This window comes from Hipposideros armiger, unplaced genomic scaffold (assembly GCF_001890085.2).
Source record: "Hipposideros armiger isolate ML-2016 unplaced genomic scaffold, ASM189008v1 scaffold_997, whole genome shotgun sequence".
In the NCBI taxonomy this organism is placed as follows: domain Eukaryota; kingdom Metazoa; phylum Chordata; class Mammalia; order Chiroptera; family Hipposideridae; genus Hipposideros; species Hipposideros armiger.
The window spans coordinates 203,823-221,859 of record NW_017732347.1 but is presented as its reverse complement, the minus strand read 5'-3'; the positions used below and the strand labels follow the sequence as shown (position 1 = coordinate 221,859).

Sequence of the window (18,037 nt, the reverse complement as noted above, 5' to 3'; positions counted from 1 at the left end):
AAAGGGTTTTTTCTTTTCCCTCAAATGCATAGTCATCGCTCTGAGAGAGTTCTTGTCCTTGTGATTGGTGCATTTTTAGACAAGATTACAACGGACGCCCTCATGAGACGGTAGTCACATGGAATCTGGGTTTTGGATGGATTTCAAGCCGAACTAACTCTACCCACCCCCTTGACCCACCTCCCACCCCATGATGAGTCACAGTGCACAGCCAACTGCCCTCCTAAGAGCGATGCAAGGCTTTGTTTTCTTTCATCTTGCTTTGTGCTGGTCATGTGAGGCTCAGGGTATTAATAGACCATTGGCGTGGCTGTCTGACTCTTGTTGGTCAGGGAGATAAACGAAAGGTTCGGCCAGTCCCTTGGTGCCATTTTTCGCTCCTCTTTTGACTGTCACATGCTGGTTGGTGAAAGAGCGGAACCAGACAGGCAGAGGGCACCCAGTGTGGTCACCACCCACGGACATGGCCTCTACTGACGTTTTGAGTTCTTGCCTCTCTTAGTGGCCACTTGGTTAGTTCCTGACTTCCAGCCTTGAATCACCAGTACTAATCTTAACAAATCAGCCTCAGCCATTTCTCGCTGCCTTCTCCCAGTCAGATGACGACATCTCTGCCTGCATGTGTGAGCGACATATAAGCCAGGCAGGAAAAGGTTTGGGGTTTTTTGGTTTCTTTTTTAACTTCAAGAAAAATTATGCTCAGGAAATTAAAAGTCTGCACGCGGCTTGACAGGCTCCTAAGAGGCTCCACAGGGACAAAATTTTTAAACAAACGCCTTGGAAGCAGAAGTTCTTTGAATTGCTTGGAGCTTTGATCTAAAGGTTTCAGTTCTCCTGTGCAGCCCAGTTTTTAGAACATTACTTTGCCACTTCCCTCAGCCTTGATTCCAGCACCCAGCACAGTGTTTATGAACCTGCAGAAAAGCTGGGCAGGGACCGGGCCAGGAGATGAAACTCCCTTGGAAAGTTTCCTAGGAGCAGAGATTCAAGCTCGAACAGGGGTCTTGGTTTCCTAAGTCTAGTTTACTTTTTAAATCTAAGGCTAGTGAATTTCACTTGGGGGGGGGTCTGGTGGGTTCTGGTAAAATTAACTATTTTTATTTTCACATCAACTTCTTTTATTTGGTAACTCCGTGAAAATGTGAACTGTGTTGAGAAGGACTCTGCTGAGCCCTCTCACTGCTTTTGGAGCAGTTGGTGAGGTTTAGTCTCTCAAGCCTCACTTGGCTCATCTGTTAAATGGGTTGGACTACATAATCTCTAAGACTCCCTTCAGTTTAACGTTTCATTTTCAACAATAGACTCTTTGAATTTTTTTAAAAATCTTGCCATATCTGAGAAGAATTTTACTATGGAAGGGAAGAAAGATTGGACTAAGGATGCACCAACTTAAAGTTATTGTATTGATTTCTTCTTCTTTGGCGATGATGGGGGTGGTGGGAAGGGAACATACTTCTTCCGTGAACACACCCACCTCTATTTTCCACCTAATTTTTGCCAGCCACTGTGCTAAAGGCTGTATGAGCATGCCCTCATTCAAAGCACTCGACAATCTTGGGGGCTCTAAGTTTTACAGTCACCGAGCTAATAAGTGGTCAAACCAAGACTTGAACCTAAACCTAGGATCCTAGCCTCTAAGTAGAAATACGCATATATACTGTACATCCTGAATTTTTCTCTATTCCAGTGATCTGGCCCCTTTCTACAGAAAGTTAAGTGCAAGAATCTAATTAATAGACATTTTTATTGAACGCTGCATAAGCAGGGGATATCTGAGTAAGACACGCCACTTCCTTGGAAAGTGCACGTTGATACTGAACATGAGCTTCAGGTGCCTTGAGAGCAGCCAGTGCCAGCGGGGGAAGAAGTTCAAGTGGGGGGTAGAAGAATTCCCGCTGGGACTGATTACATGACACTCAAACATTCACAGGTCACAGGAGGTTTTGTTCCCTTCGGCATACGTCAACTTCACATGCCGAAGTAGGACAAGTAGAATGTATTAGACCTGGCTGAAGCCAAACTCTTTATATTTAAAAGAAAAAAGCAATGAAATATTCAGCCTGATTCCTGGGTTTTGAATTACCCCCCCCATTTGTCTTTCACTTTGAGCATCTGCTTTTTATTGCGTGTGACCCTGCCTGCCATTCATCCCTCCCCGTCGTCAGTCTGTATCTACGTGTCATGTGACCCAAAAGCGAAGATTAGAGAAGAAAAATATCTCTGTATTCTAAGCCTGGCAACTTCTATTTTTACCCACAGCTGTTGGAACTGATAGCAAAGTCACAGCTCACATCCCTGAGTGGCATTGCCCAAAAGAACTTCATGAACATTTTGGAAAAAGTGGTACTGAAAGGTGAGCTCTCTTTCACTCTCTCACCCCTTTTTATAGGCAAGGGAACAGGCAGATGGATTTTCTAAGAGAGTGGACATGTCGTTAGATTTAAGGGAGTGTGAGTGGGTAGAAATGAATAACTCCAGATGCATTTTAAAAGGGCCAGATTCCAGTTCGGAAAGAGGTACAACTCATGCCCGTGACAAAGGGTGAAACCATCACCCTCCTGTCCTTTTTATTGGGATAATTCATTTGTCCTGCTAAAAGCCTCTCAAGCTTCTCAGTGTAAGCACATGTCCTAGCTGAGCCTCTGGATTCCAAATTCCTAGAAGATTGAGCTGTGTACAAGGCAGAATAAATTCATAGACTGGGTCTCTGGTTCAACCGACTCATTGTATATATGGGGAAACTGAGGCCCGCAAGAAAGAGTGATCTGTCCCCAATCATACAAAGAGTCCTCCCTCCGGGATTAGAACCCACGCTCCTGACTCCCGTCCCATGCTCTTACCACTGACCACCGAAAAAGGACAACACTGCAGGGTAAAAAGAAACTGCTTTCGGTCAGGTGAGCCATTGGCCCTGGTGTAACAATGAAGAGAGAAAGAGTCTTTGTAGAAAGCCAGGGAGAGCAGAACAAAGAGGGACCTAGATAATGGAAACTCTACCTGGTACCCTGGAGTGCAGAAGCTTAGCCAAGTGGAGAAGACACACCAGCCAGAAAGGAAACCATATCCTCAGAGGCAGGACCCAGGTAACATGAGCAGAATAGAGAAGCAGAGGCCCACTTATAAAATATAGTGTTCAGTCGCATAACTATTATTTCTTTTTTTTCCTCCCCACTCAAGTCCTTGAAGACCAGCAAAACATTAGACTCATAAGGGAGCTACTCCAGACCCTCTACACGTCCTTATGTACGTTGGTCCAAAGAGTTGGCAAGTGTGTACTGGTCGGGAATATTAACATGTGGGTATACCGAATGGAGACGATTCTACACTGGCAGCAACAGCTGAACAACATCCAGATTACCAGGGTAAGCAGGAACGCGCAGCTCCCTCCTAGCAGGAAAGGCTTCAGTCGGTCCCTTTGCCGAGATGCCGGGCGGCCTTGCCAGGGCTTTATCTCTAGTCTGATGATGGAAGAGCCTGGACCGTTCTGTTCTGATGCTTTATACTGGGTGCTGATGGAGAGGCTGGGGGACTTCCTGATAAAGGGAGACTGGGAAGGAGAACGTGGCAAAACGGGATCAAAGTATGGCAAAAATGACAGCCAATGGAAACGTGGTGGGAGAACCAGAAACTCCGCTTTGGGGAAGATGTTGGCTCTACTGCTGAAATCTTGAGTGCCATTTGGAGATCTCTCCTCTTTGCCCACTTCCTCGGAAGGCATATGTTGTTTACAGCTTTAGGATGCTGCCTTGAATACAGTAGAGCTGAGATGGCAGTGGCTTGGAGAACTGGGACCAACCTTTTAAAATTCTAGTTCCAAGTATCAGTAGTTATGACCATGGAAGCCTTTGATTAAAGACTGTGAACATACATGTGAGAAAAGACGAGCGATTCTAACTCAAAGCCAGACCAAAAAAAAAAAAAAAAGTCCTATATTACCAGCTTAACTACTATCAGTAGTTCATTTTAGCTTTTAAAACATAACTTGGTCCTCAGCTTTTATCCTCTTAATAATCACCAGGAGGACCAAGGTTCACAAAAACCTGAGGACGACGCTGGTGGAAAGGCTCAGTAACGGACAGATCCACTTCGGCAGCTCATGTCGCACTTGGCGCGCTTATCTAATCACGGACCACTGCAGTTTTAAGTGGTTCCGGGACCCAACCTGATAAAGTTGGGGTCTGCCCCACCTCTCAAGAAAGTAACATGAAAAAACCTCTTCGACCCCCTTTTAAATAATTATTTTACTATATGGAGGCTTCAAAATGCAGCGTCCTTGACTTTACTATGAATAGCCTCTCTGTGCCTTAGTTTCTTAAACTCTGACACAGAGGGAAGAATTAGAAGCTTCAGAGTTGTGTGACTTCCTTAAACTCACTTAGGCTACAACACACACACATACACACACACACATGCACACACACGCACACACGCATACATGCATACATGATGCAGAGCACAAGCCCAGGTAATCTTTCAAAAGCTATCTCAGTTATTTGATTATTATAAGAGAATATGAGTATTTCTTATGAACATCTACCAGATTTATTTTAATAATTTATCCCATTCCCGTCTCTCAAGTGTAGGCATGGCCTGACAATGTGAATTTGAGACCCAAATTTCCAGCTTGTCTCTCACAGAAAACCCACTTATACCTTCTATGTGATTCCTGGCATTCTCTATCACCTGGACTTAATACTTACTGTTTTTTCTAAGCCCAGTAGAGAATTACCCAGCCAGTGATATAAATGAGCAAGTCCCATTTGTCCCAAGGGCATCTTCCCTCCAGCAACTTTGGGACACCCATTTGGATGATCACATTTGCCCAGAGCTGGCCTCTGTTCCCTCTTCCACCTCATAGGAGCCCCCTTGGCAACATCCGCCCACTTCTATGAGCTTACTTCCCCAGAGCCCCCCTTACTTGATCCACACATACTCTTGGGAGGTAGCCATTACAGTTGCTATTACTCTTCATGGGGTGGGACCAGAGAAGCCCTGTAACTTTCCCCAAGTTGCACAGCAATTAGGGCCAGAGCTGAGGCCAGAACCCTGGGCTCCTTATTCCTAAAATGGCAACGCTTTCTTCACATCAGTGGTTTCCAAACTTTTTTTTCAATCCAGCTTTCTTCCAACTATTTATTCAGTGATCCAGCTTTTTGCAAACCTTTTAAATCTAATGAAATCCCATGCAGGACCAATTAAACTCTGAGATTCATCTCACTCTCCCTTCCGCTCACACCACTCGAGCCAAGGCAAGCTATTCTCTGCACACTCTATGCTTGGTCCTACCTTGGGCCTTTTAAGCTTGCTGCCTCCCCTGTCCACCCAATCTGTTGAAGCCACTGTCATCTCACCTTCTTCAGAGCAGTTATTGCCCTCTAAAAATATCTCAGACGTGTATTCACTTTCCTGTCTCCATCCGCTGGCTTTATCAACTCCACAAAGAAAGGACGTTGCCATCTTGCTCCCTGCTCTGTTCTCTCTACCTGGCTCAGAGCAGAAGGCAGTCAATACATTTTAGTTGAATGAATGACTGATTGAAGGGACGACGCCTCCCACCAGCTGCCTGAAGTACTTGTTCAAAGTTCAGAGGAATACAAGTGGAAAGCATTGCCTGTATCATGGACGATGATGAAAATTTACCAACTGTCGATTTGGGGCAAGCTATTCAACCTCCTCATGTCTCACTTTCCTCATTTGGAAAATAATGCACATCTCACAGCCCTGGTGTAAGATTTAATAAGTTAATACATAGAAAGCACTTGGAACTGTGCCTGACATGTCGTAAGTATTGTAAATGCATCAGCTATTATTATTATTATTATTAAGGGCTCACTCTGGCAGACAGTCTTCTAAGTCCTTTACATATATTAATTGATTCATCGAGTGAAGAATTCTAAGTAGGAGTCATTATAATAGCTAATCTTTATTGGGCATTGTGCTAAGGACTTCCATGCATTAGCTCATCCATTCCTCCCAAACACACTAGAAGATATGCTTTTCCTCATTTTATAAATGCAGAAAGTCAGACAGCGTAGTTAGGAGAAACCTGGCCTAGGCCTCACCACCAGTAAGTGATAGCACGGGGATTGAACCCAGGCCTGTCTGCAGAGCTGTGCTTCACTCAGTGCTCTCTCCTCCCTCATGCCCTCCGTCCCAACCCTCCTTGGCTCAGAGCAGGGGACCCACAGAGCTCGAAAGAGCTTTTCACACTCTCCAAAGGAAAGAAAGATCGTGTCGTGGGGGCGGACTTAATTACTTCAGTCTGGACTGTATTTTCAAGCTTACTTTATAACAGGTTGGACCAAAGAAAAGTATGTTATTACACGAAAATGTTAAGGTAACATTTCAATAATGGCTTTCTAGTTGCCAAACTTCTATCAGTGTCTTCCCAACACATAATCTTGCTTTCCTTCAAAATTTCATACCTAATTCTGTGGAGCCAATTTTTATTGGTAAAATAATTAACATAATAAAGGATGAAGGGGGGGGGGGGAAGAAGAGAACTGGTGTGTAGGAAGGAACATTTAATAGACTCACAGTGTGCTGTGAGCCAGGCAGGGTTCTGAAGCCCGTGGGGGCAGAGCAGACATAAAGGATTTTATCCAAATGCTTGGTTGCAGGAGCAAGATGACTTCTTATTTTTCTCTTCCATGTTTATGTAAAAAGAGAAGAAAGCACGCAAGCAGTTAACCATTTATCAGGAGTTAAGGGCTTGGCATGGGGTCTGGGCAAGGATTTTGGAAAAGTTCAGGTTTGAAAATTCAAGCGTGAACTCTGCCAAGTGGACTTTATAGGAGTTCATATAATAATTGGCCTGGGAGTTTTCACCAAAAAAGTAGATGCTTTGAAGTGCTGGGAACAAAAAGAAAATCTCATGGCAGTTTTATGAGCTCATATGATCAGCAGCAGATGATAAATGACAAATAGGTCTGGAGCCTTCTGCAGCCCACAAAGTCCTGAATTTTGCAAACAATGAAAAGTTCAACCCAGCAGCCTGCACGATAAAAATTGCCAAGTCATGGGCACTTCTGATGAGTTAGGGGGCTGAAACTGCTCCAAATCAGAGATTGCTGGAGCTGGAAGGTTTCTTCAGAATCTTCTAAACCAGTTCATCTTGGACACGGGGAAACTGCGATCCAGTCTTCCCAAGGGTCCCTGAGATCCCACCCATGCCACCTCCCATTCCTCTCCATAGTCCATCTTCCCAAGGCCCCCTGCCACTGCCCACCTCCCCTCTCCGTGCCTGTCCTGCTTTGCAGGGGACACAGGATGGAATGACTAAGACTGTGTGTCCCCCAGGAATCCTGTGTGTCCTGGCTTGGATGTGTCTCATACAGTCTAGTTCCCTAAAAATTTGAGGAGGGAACAAGACACCCATTCCCAGGATATTTTCCCCTGAGCTAAGGAAGGGTTCTTCATACTGTAATTTTTTTTCCCTGCGACACACCCCGCCCCCAGAGGTGGCAGAACACTGAGCGAAAAATGTCAGTAGTGCAAACTCAAGAGCTCACCCAGGAATCAAGGGGAGGACAAGGAACCACAGTCTCAGGTGATTTGTGCTGACTTCTTATCCAGGTGGCAGCCTCTAGCTGCTGTTCAGGACTTATCAGCAAATACTAGTGAGGACCTCCCGTGTCCAGACCGTTCCCAGAGCATTTACGCATGCCTCCTTGATAGCATTTAATGGATTGTTCTGTAATTATTGGCTTATGTTTCTGGGTCTCTCACTAGCCTAATGAGCCCCTTGCGGCAGCACCTCCAGTGCCAGCCCATAGTAGGCTGTCAAATAAGGTTTTTTGTGCTGGGCTAAGTCTGCAAGGGATTTGAAACTAGACCCTAGCTTCAAGGATCGAGGTCTGGGGGAGTAACATGAGCTCATCAAAATGTAAGCAATAAAGGGCTTACATATAAGTTCAGGGATACAGTGGAATAGGCTTCTGGAGAAGTTCATGGTTCATTACCAATGTATTATCCACAGACGAACAGTTTTCAAAATGCCCCATGGTGCCCTCAGTTTGACTTGAGCACGTGGTGGCATTTAGGCCAAAGGGTTCTGGACCAGCCATTTTCAAAGTGCGCATACATGTGCGCACGCATGCAAGCACTCAGGTGCACACACACACATCAGTGCAGGGTCTTTCTGTTGTTGACCTATTTAATGATTTGGGTTTTATTCATTCCACAAGTATTTACCGAGTGCCTACTATGTGCTAGGCACTCTTCTAGACGCTGAGGACACAGCAATGACAAAAGACCCAAATTCCTGCCTCCTTGGAGCTTGCATCCTAACAGAAATGTTCCATTCCAGCTTTTTTTTTTTTTGGAAAAGGGTTGCATCACATAACAAAAGGGCCAAGGGCTTGCTGCAAAAGGTATCTGAAAGAGAGCATAGGAATTCTAGGGAGATGCAAAGGCCTGAGGGAGTCACAAAAGCAGAAAGAGCCTTTCAGAGGAAGTGGGTTTGACTGGCTCTAAGGAAGAGTAACATTTGGACAAGCAGACAGGACTGGGGGAGGGGGCTTGTGGGCAGTGTGTTTGGGTGCTGGTGAGCAAACCTGCTTGGAGAGGTCAGCGGTCATTAGGGGACAGCGAGATACAAGGCTGGGGTGGCAGGCAGGGGTGCTCTGTTCAGGGCAGTGAGCCCTTCCAGAAGGCAGCGAGTCTTGGAACTGAGTGAACTGAGTGAAGCACAAGAATCCAACATGTGCCGCTGGGAGAATCTTTAAGAGTCAAAGTATAAAGCTTTGTGAAACAGGAAAATCCCTCTGGCACTGTTCAGCGACAGCCGTTCCAGGCTGATCTTTGTGATCTCAGCCACGGGTCCTGTTTCTGCACGTGGGACAGAGCGAATGACTGACTGCTTTTGATATCTGATCAATAAACCAGCTTGAGGATGGAGGGCAAGGGGACAGATGCAGCCTGGGAAGGCGTGGCCCGCGAAGTAACATAACCCTTCTCCCCGCAGCCTGCCTTCAAAGGCCTCACCTTCACCGACCTGCCTTTGTGCCTACAACTGAACATCATGCAGAGGCTGAGTGACGGGCGCGACCTGGTCAGCCTGGGCCAGGTGGCCCCCAACCTACACGTGCTCAGCGAGGACCGACTGCTGTGGAAGAGGCTGTGCCAGTACCACTTCTCCGAGCGGCAGGTCGGTGGGGCCTGGTGGGCACTCCTTCCTTGTCACCCTTCTCTGTCCCCTCACCCTCGAGCTTCCTTGGCACCCTTCTCAAGCTTGAAGTGTGGGTGCCCACTCTCCAGGGCTTCCTGGTTTGACTGGAAAACAACCGTCCCAGGAATTTCTAAATAATGTGTGTGAGGTGTTTTTTTTTTAAAAGATGGTTTTGATGTGGGGGGGGGAAGAAACTTACATTCTTAACCTATTCACATTTTACAACTTTCTAAAAAAAAAAAAAATTCACAGATTGGCACCAGTCCTTCTTTTCTATAACAAAGTAATTTATACTTTTATGATATTTTATAGCTCAAGTACTTTTACAGATAGTATTTCATTTTATCTTAATGACCCAGGGAAGGGTATCATGAAGGGTATCACATATCATGATGCCCACTTGAAAGAGATGGAGCGTCTGAGGCCACAAATGGCTAAGTGACATCTCCAAATTAGTGAAGTGGCTTCTCCAGGTGAGGAAACTGGCCTTGAATCTGAATGTGGGCCTTCCGACACCAGCCCCAGGCCTCTTTCGCCTCCTCACACAGCCTCAGATCTTTTTTTTTTTCCCTAACTTCTTTATATAGAACTGTGAGTTGAACAAATTCTGTTCATCATGCCTCTACTATTTAAACAGAAAAGAGAGCCACTGTGCCAAGCATCTCCCTGGAAATAATCGCGCAAGTCTATAGCAAGGAAAAGATTGAAGTTGTTTGCTTGATATCACCTAAACTTTAAAGGACCATCCAAATGCAGTTCAATAGAGCTCACCAACCACCTGTTACTTTTTTTTTTTTAGCTGAGCCATCCTGCCACCTGTTGGCAGCTCAGCTCAGCTCAGGCTGGGCATCGAACTGCTGTTGCTCAAGGCTCACACTCCTGAGTGAGCTCTTAACCAACTGAGCCACTTGGCCGGCCCACCACCCATTACTTTTAAAGACTGGTTAAAAGTTACTGTTTCAACTGGGTAGAGCTCAGGAGATACGTCATTCTATCTTGGCTATTTTTTGCCTAGCTATTACAGGGTAGAGATGGGAAAAGGGGGAAAGGGTGGGAGCCGAACTTTGCAGAACCAGAAAACCACAAACCCTCTTCTTGAGTAACTCTCCTGCAATGAACTTTTGATATTTAGATCCGCAAGCGATTAATTCTGTCAGACAAAGGACAGCTGGATTGGAAGAAGATGTATTTTAAACTTGTGCGATGTTACCCACGGAAAGAGCAGTATGGAGATACCCTACAGCTTTGCAAACACTGTCACATTCTTTCCTGGAAGGTACGTGTCTCAGAAATGGCTGCCACAGAGCCCTAGCCCAGCCCCTAAGAGCCAACAGTGCCAGGATTACAACGCCAAATCCCTTTCTATACTATTGCAGCCTCTAGCTGACGGTGAAGGGAAAACCAGTTCTGCCCCTGGGGAGAGAAACTTTCAAAGACCTTAATTTCCTTCACCAACACTCCCGCCCCTTATGTTTTGTTTTGTTTTTCCTGTAACCCACCCATCCCCAAATTCTCCCATCTCTTTGTGTACAAGTGTGTGTGTGTGTGTGTGTGCGCGCGCGCGCGCGCGCACACACACACACACACACACACACACACGCATGCACTCACAGCTTTTTAGTTTTTCCAGACCTTATGGCATTCTTGGCAGAGGAATGTTGCTTTGAGGTTGGGCAATGGCTAACGGTGCTCCAAGCCAACAAGATGCTTCTGAGAGCTCAGACCTGACCATTCTGTTCCTCTCCAGGGCACTGACCACCCGTGCACAGCCAATAACCCAGAGAGCTGCTCCATTTCACTTTCACCCCAGGACTTTATCAACTTGTTCAAGTTCTGAATCCCAGCACATGACAACACTTCGGAAGGGTTCCCCTGCTGATTGGTTGGGAATCCAGAGTTGGACACTTCATGTGTAAATAGTGTACATTTTAAACATTGGCTCGAAGCTTCTGAGATAAGTCGTGGAGAGGACGTTGGAGGGGAGAGATGCAGTCGCTGGCTGGGAATTTAAGAATATGGACTTCTCGTTAGAATTGGTATGGAAAAGTGGAACTACTGTAAATAAACCTTTGTTCCTAACAATTTGCCAGCAAGACTGTAAGGGCAGGAGTCCTGTTTCATCAGTGAAAATGGAATTCTCTTGATGTTCACTGATATCCTGTATAGTTTCCCAGAGACGTGGAAGCGAAGGGCAAAGCTCAAGTACAAGGTAGAACATGCTTTTGTTTACAACGTGAAAATTTGTTTAAAAGAAGAAAAGAAAAAAAAAGAAGAAAAGCTACGGATGAGAATTCCCTGGGCTTTTGGGTTTGATTTGGGGTTTGTTTTAAAAAGGCGAGAAGTACCACCCATCTTAAAGCCGCGTGGGCATAGGGCCTTATCTTACGAAGATGTCACACAATAGTCTACCTCGCAAAACATACAGTGATCTCTCTGACAAAGTGCGTTGTCCAGTAGGCAATGTCTGTGTTTCTTGTTTTTTTTCATCATATAAAAAAAAGTGATTTAAAATGGGAAGGGAGCTTGGAAGCAATCCTCATTATGTTCCTTTGTAGGCAAATGGGGCACTCCTTGGAGTTGCCGCTTTCCTAGAACCACCACAAAACACGCAGGCCTTTTTTCCTTTCGTGTCGTAGCTCATCCAGGGCAGCATAAGGCCAATTAAAACCAGTCCTAGAGTTAGTGCTGCCACAGAAAAGATAGAGCCAGTCACCCTGTAGCTGTGAAGACTTTCTTATTCCTGTTTAATCTCTTGGCTTGTCTGCTTCCTGCGGTATCTTCCCAGATTAAGCATAAGTGTATCTCTGTGGACTGGTTGGAGCCAGAGTGCTGATAAAGTCTTGTAACACAGGATTGACGTATCAGTGAAACGTTTTACCAGCTGCCGTTCCTCTTGGCGGGTGATGAGCTGGGGAGCTTTCTTTTCTTTCCATCCCACAACAAAACGGAGTCCACCTGGGCTAGGGCTTCTTACAGGGATGATAAAATAAAGCCTGGAGTTCCCGCCAGACAGGGAACAGAGGTGCTGTGAGCTCATCCTAAACTTGCTTCATACCCCATGGGGCATCTTGCCAGGAAATTATCAGCAGGTAACTAACTACGTGGAAGGAAGGAAATCTCAGGCTGTAGTGAGTTTATTGTCAAATGTTCCTGGGAGGGGGTGGGGAGTGTTTGTTTTTTACTTTTTATAGAACTTTGCTTTTCTACAACAATGTACATATTTTCGCCATTGTATTTGCTTTGCCTTTTTTTTTTTTTTGTAAATAAAATGATCGCCCTGCATGTACCTAGGCAAATAAGTGAAGCAGAGATAGGAAGTTGGTTCACATTCATGTTGAAGAACAGTGAATCCTGAGGGGTTGAACTTGGGGTGATCTGAAGAGGGCAAAGATAGTTCCACGTGTACGGAAACATGCCCAGGGACCAGCTAGCAATGCAGGGCCTCTCCATGCCCGTCCCTCAACACGCAACCCGAGTACCTGCATTTGGAAGAGACGCCAGCTAGTCGGTGCTCCTCACCTTGTAGTGTCTGTGCCTATCTTAGGGTTTCTCAATATTTTTCCATTACCACCCTCCAAGAAGAAAAAATTAAATTGAATTTAAAGTCTCCCTAATGAGAAAAATTAAAGATTAACCAATAAAATCTTGTTGGGTCAGGTTGAGCTTTGGAGGGCCACAAGCCATTGTAATACTGAGAGGCGTGTCAAGGTCACACTGAGGATGAAAAACCTAGTTCTTCCATAAGTCAGACAGGCTCTCTCAAATGTCTCTGCTTCCTTAAAGATGTCAGGGGTGGAGCTGGGTCTGTCGTTGCTGTGAGAGCTCTGGAACCTTTGACTCTGATCATTTGAGGTTTATTCAAGGCCTTCCACGTTCTTCCCACCAGCTCACGATCTCTGCCCCTTCATGCTGACCAAGGAGGTGGAAGCCCCTGGGCCCCTTCGGGCTTGCAGTCCCAGAAGCGTTGCCTGCTCTGGGCTGTCAGCACAAAGCTGGCGAACCAGTCTCCTTTGGACTGTCTGCCATGCTCGTGATGGCGCATGATGCCCCACGCGGCTAGACGCCTCGGTGCAAGATGACCCCGACCATAAGTGACAGAGTGATGGTTTTCTGAAACGTTTACCTAGATGGTGCCTCTGGGCTCGCCCACCTCCTTTGGTGTTATTGGAGGTGGTGCGTGACAGAGTCGAGGGACATGTTTAAGGAGAGAAAAAAAGAAGCCGACTTTTGTGGTTGTCTTCCACTGGAAGAGGAGAGTAAGAAAGGAAATGGCAGGTGCAGCGGGAGAGGGAAGGGAAGAGAAATGGCGTATCTGTGGTGCTGAGGTTCGTGTGCGCGCCGTGGGCATGAGCGCCGCGGGCACGGGGCATCTGTGTTGGGGCCACGTGGCAGCTGTGAAGCGTGGCCAGAGCCTCCTGTGTAAGTGAAGTGAGGTTAAAAAGAAAAATCTTGTTCCCTGGGCATTAATAATCTATACAATTTCTATTGTCAAATCCTCCCAGGATAACCTGACCTAAAAATCAAAAAGCAGAGAATCCCTGTCTCAGAACTGCTAGTCTAAAAGCCAGAAGGGACGCGATGATGGAAATTGCCGGGAGAGATAGAATGCTCTACTCTCTCTGTTGTGCTGACCTACCCCCCACCCCAACCTTGTGACGTAGAATTTGAAACTGATATCCAATATGAAGTAATTTCGGCTTTCAGAAAAGGAAAGAGTTTTGTCCAGGGCAATGGGAACCAATCCATAGGGAGGTTATAAAATTTGGCCCAACTCAAAAGGTTTCTGAGCATTGAGCCTAGAATTTCTTGAGAATAAAGCACAGCCTTTGAGGAGAGGGACTATGCGAACGAAGCTTAGGAATACTCACTTTAGAGCAAGAGCCAGAAAAAAGTCCTATGACATTTTAAGCTAGATAGTATTCTTCCTCAAGGCTGTTATTTTGAACAGATGGATCAGTCACGTGGCAGGATGAGTGGCAGAAACTACAGGTAAAAACATCCCCAGGGTGTCACTTGCGTGGTGACATTTTAGTGATGATCAATTTTATATAGAAGTGGGTTGAAGGAGATATTTTAGATGAGCTGGATTTCCACCGCAAAACTGAACACAAGAGCAGGCTTTATTTGGTGATGGTGAAATAAGCCAATGAGTGCATATTGCATTATTGTTTCAGTTCCCATTTTTGTGGATTCAAAAACTGTTTTTCATGATGAACTTGCTATTAGCAGAGGCTCCGTGTTCCTCTTGTTTTTATGTGGGAGAAGAGAAAGAGTTTGGAATTTCATTTGTCTAAGCAAGTGGTGTGATTTACAAAAAGGTCAATCATTTCAAGACATGTTCAACAGTTTATCATCTTTAGCGTTCAATACAATGTTTATCATAAGATATGCACCTGAGTTTATATTTTTCTGCCAGGCTGTAGGGAAAAATAATGTCTTGCGATGGCAAACACTATTTTATGTGTGAATTTTTTTAACTGTAATTTTATGTGTGAATTTTTTTCTAACTAAACTATATCAGTTTCTATGTTGACATCTGTTGTGTTTTTTTTTGTTGTTGGTTTTTTTTAATCTGTTTCCAACTATCTGAGTCTGTGAACCATCCCTTCTGACTGGATGCTGGCCTAAAATCCTATTCGTGTTTAAAAAGACCTTAGAAACACCCTGAACCTCTAGGCAAATGCAGACACTTGAGTCTGATATATCTTGGGCTCTTGATGTCTTCAACAAACAAAATTGTAATTCCTTTCAACTCAGTGTTTTCTGTAGATGCTTTCTTCTCTGTTTTGTTAAGGAAAATAAACCCTCTGTGGTTTTCCAAGAGAAGGAGACTCTAACCCCAGACTTTAGTGCTGGAAGGGAGGATGGGATGGTGAAGTCTGGCACTCTCTCTTGCCTCTCAAGGTGACACAGGAGGTCCAGAGTATTCAGGGGACATGCCTCAGCCCACCTGCTACTCAATGGTGGGCCTGAGTGTGAACTTGGGGGTTTCTGAGGTCTTGATTTTTGTGCCCCCTTCCCCAGCATCTTTTGGTGTGGCTGGAGACAGGTGGCAACCGACCTGATTCTTCTCAAGACCCTTCGCTGTGGAAGGTCTAGTGTTAGGCATCTGGCCGTTAATCTTCCCAAACATGCTAAGTCCCTGATTCGTTCTGGAAAAGTTAAGGAGCCACCTAACGTTTTTCACAGACTTCTGACTCTGTTGTGAGTGTAGCATTCTAGTGAGTGCAACCTAGTGAGCGCCATAAAGTAAGCAGCATGCTTTGAGAAATTCATTTTTCCCTGGGTACTTACATTTTAATTACAAAGGTGGCCCTTAAGATAGGTAATGGCTGAACAACCGGCTTACTTACTAGAAACTGGGGTTCTGATGATTACGAAGCAGGTATTTCCTCTCCCTTAGACTAAGAGGTACATTTAATCCAACCTCTCCATTTCCCTGTCCTCCGGTACCTGTTGTGGATACCATCCCGTGAGCTTCTATCCCAGTGGAAGTTCACTCTCTGCTAATTTCATCTTTACTAAACAAAGTAAAGGGGGATTATTCCACGAGGCAGCAAGGAGCAAGGGACCACAAGATCCATGACTTTGTATGCTGGATATTTTTCCAAGTGTCCTTGAACTCACTCAGCAAACAAAGCTTCTTGAAAAATCCCTCAAAACTTAGGCCCTGCTCCATTTGGCCAAAAATGAATGGCTGCTCCAAAACCCTGAACTTCTTGAAACTCCATCTGCTACAATATTACTTCTGGAGTTTGAACATGACTTTTTCTGTCTTTGAGTATAGAAATATTTGTTTAATTAACGATATACACCAGTCTGTTAAACAGAAGGCTCTAAGCGGTACTCTACACTTGGTGCCATCTTTATTTTACCAAGTGCCAATCACCCTGGCTAAAGGGGGTGTACATTCAAGTCCATGTCCAAAGCTTAGAGGCTTTACCTTTTGAATGAAAAATGCTATGGGGGGGTTGAACATTGTAACTAAAAGTATAAGGTTAGACCAATTACATGCAAAGGTGTTTATTTAATATTGTGTGAGCTGAGTCCTCCTGTATAAATTATTTGCACACTTTTCTTGCATGATGAACTGATTTTTTTTATAGTTGTTTGTACCAGACGGTGCATATTTTTGTAAAAAATTTTTGACACTGAATTGCAATAAATGTTTTTTCCAACAACATAACACTGGTACATTTTTTGTGTGTGTCAATTCAAGTTGGCTTTTTATCATACTGAGTTTGTTTATCTTTTGCCTAGCGAGGCTTACATTCCTTCTCCCAGAAACTGATCATTGTTGTAAAATTTCTAGGAATACATAGAAAAAGATGCTTGCTGCTGAGTACCAACCTGTGTCAATAATACAGCATTATGCTTACATGTGAGATTTCCACTTACTATCTGGATAGGACAATGATTAGGGAATAATAAACTTGGAAGTCAATATCAATTAATTCATCAACAGGCATTTATTGACTAACTACTATATGCTAGACTCTGTGCAAGGTACTAGGATAGGATGGTCAACAAGACAGGTAAGGTCCCTGCCTTAATGGAATTTAGATTCTAGTGGAAAGACAAAAGAAGTAGGAAAAAAACCTTTAATTTGACCAAAAAAGTAGGAAAAAAACTTTAATTTGTAATAAGTGCTATGAAGGGAATAAAAGGGCTGAGGTGCAGAATAACAAGGGGGGCCGGCTTCAGACAGGCCGAGCAGGGGGCCTCTCTGAGAAAGGGGCGTTTAAGCTGGAACCTGAAAGCTGAGAAGGAGCTGGCCTCAGAGGAATAAGGCCATGAGCATTCCAGAAAGAGGAACCGGCTGTGCAAGGTGCAGAGTATGGTCCTGCCACTTACCGGCAGTGTGGCCTTTGTCGCCTTAGTAACTCCTCTCTGTCTCAATGTCCGACTCCAAGATGGTGATAATAAATTGATTTCTTTAGTGAGGGTTAAGTGAACTAATAAATACCTGTAAAGTGCTTGGAGCTAGGCATATAATATGAGTTCAATAAACGTTAGCGATTACGATTCCCTGAGCAACAGGAGTCTGCAAATCGGGTTAGGAATTGCACTGCATTGCCAGTAGGGTGGGATTTGCTCAGGTGACTTACTTGTGAGTGATTGACTTACTCCATACATTCTCTCTGCAACATACCCTGATCCTGCCATTAACTCTTCATCAGAAAATAACATAAAAGGTTTGTGAGAGATCTTTTTTTTAAATTTCTACCAGGATCAGAAAATGTCACCATTCCATAAATATCCCATGCATCCTTTGCTCAGGCTGTTCCTCCTACCTAGAATGCTGTTCCTCCTGCCCCTCTGCCTGGTAAGCATGTATTGCTTGTTAGGGCCACCTGCTCGCTGAAGCCTCCTCCAACTGAATAAATCTCATCTCCCATAACGTTGTACAATAGTTTTATTTGTGGCTGTGTCATAGTACCCATCACAATGCCAGAGCTGAATAAATTAATGAACCCACACATATTCATAAAATGCTTTTGAAAGTCTCACTTATAACCACATACTTAACTTCAACTAGAATAAGAATCAGCATAAGTTTATGTGCATAGTTTCTTGGTTAATAATTATTGGTGGTTGGTAGAGTAACAAACGTAGAGACCCCGTTTTCATGAAAGTTTCTTTTAAACTCAACGAAATTTTTACAAGTCTAGTAAATTTCCATACAAAATAAGAGCTCCTTCTTTTACTGTTTGATCGACTCACATTGAACAGGCTAAAGTCCCTTTAAAAAACAAGCCCCTTGGGCCGGCCGAGTGGCGTGATGGTTAAGAACTCGCTTGGGATGCCAGAGGGCCCCGGTTCGGATCCCACATATGAGGGCCAGTGACACTGCCCTCCACAGCTAAG

At 44.7% G+C, this 18,037-nt stretch overlaps 1 protein-coding gene across 2 annotated transcripts in view; it reads left to right on the top strand.

The window, feature by feature from the left end:
* Positions 1-18,037, top strand: part of FBXO32 (F-box protein 32) — a 41,462-nt gene that overhangs the window by 18,981 nt on the left and 4,444 nt on the right. The window contains exons 5-9 of one of the 2 annotated variants that reach the window (XM_019631391.1): positions 2,260-2,353; positions 3,178-3,362; positions 8,966-9,148; positions 10,302-10,445; positions 10,917-14,702. In XM_019631391.1, coding sequence (XP_019486936.1) covers positions 2,260-2,353; positions 3,178-3,362; positions 8,966-9,148; positions 10,302-10,445; positions 10,917-11,006 — 696 coding nt within the window. In that variant the 3' untranslated portion in view covers positions 11,007-14,702. Of the gene's footprint in view, positions 1-2,259; positions 2,354-3,177; positions 3,363-8,965; positions 9,149-10,301; positions 10,446-10,916; positions 14,703-18,037 lie in introns of those variants that run through there. The other variant, XM_019631392.1, reaches the window with a different exon arrangement.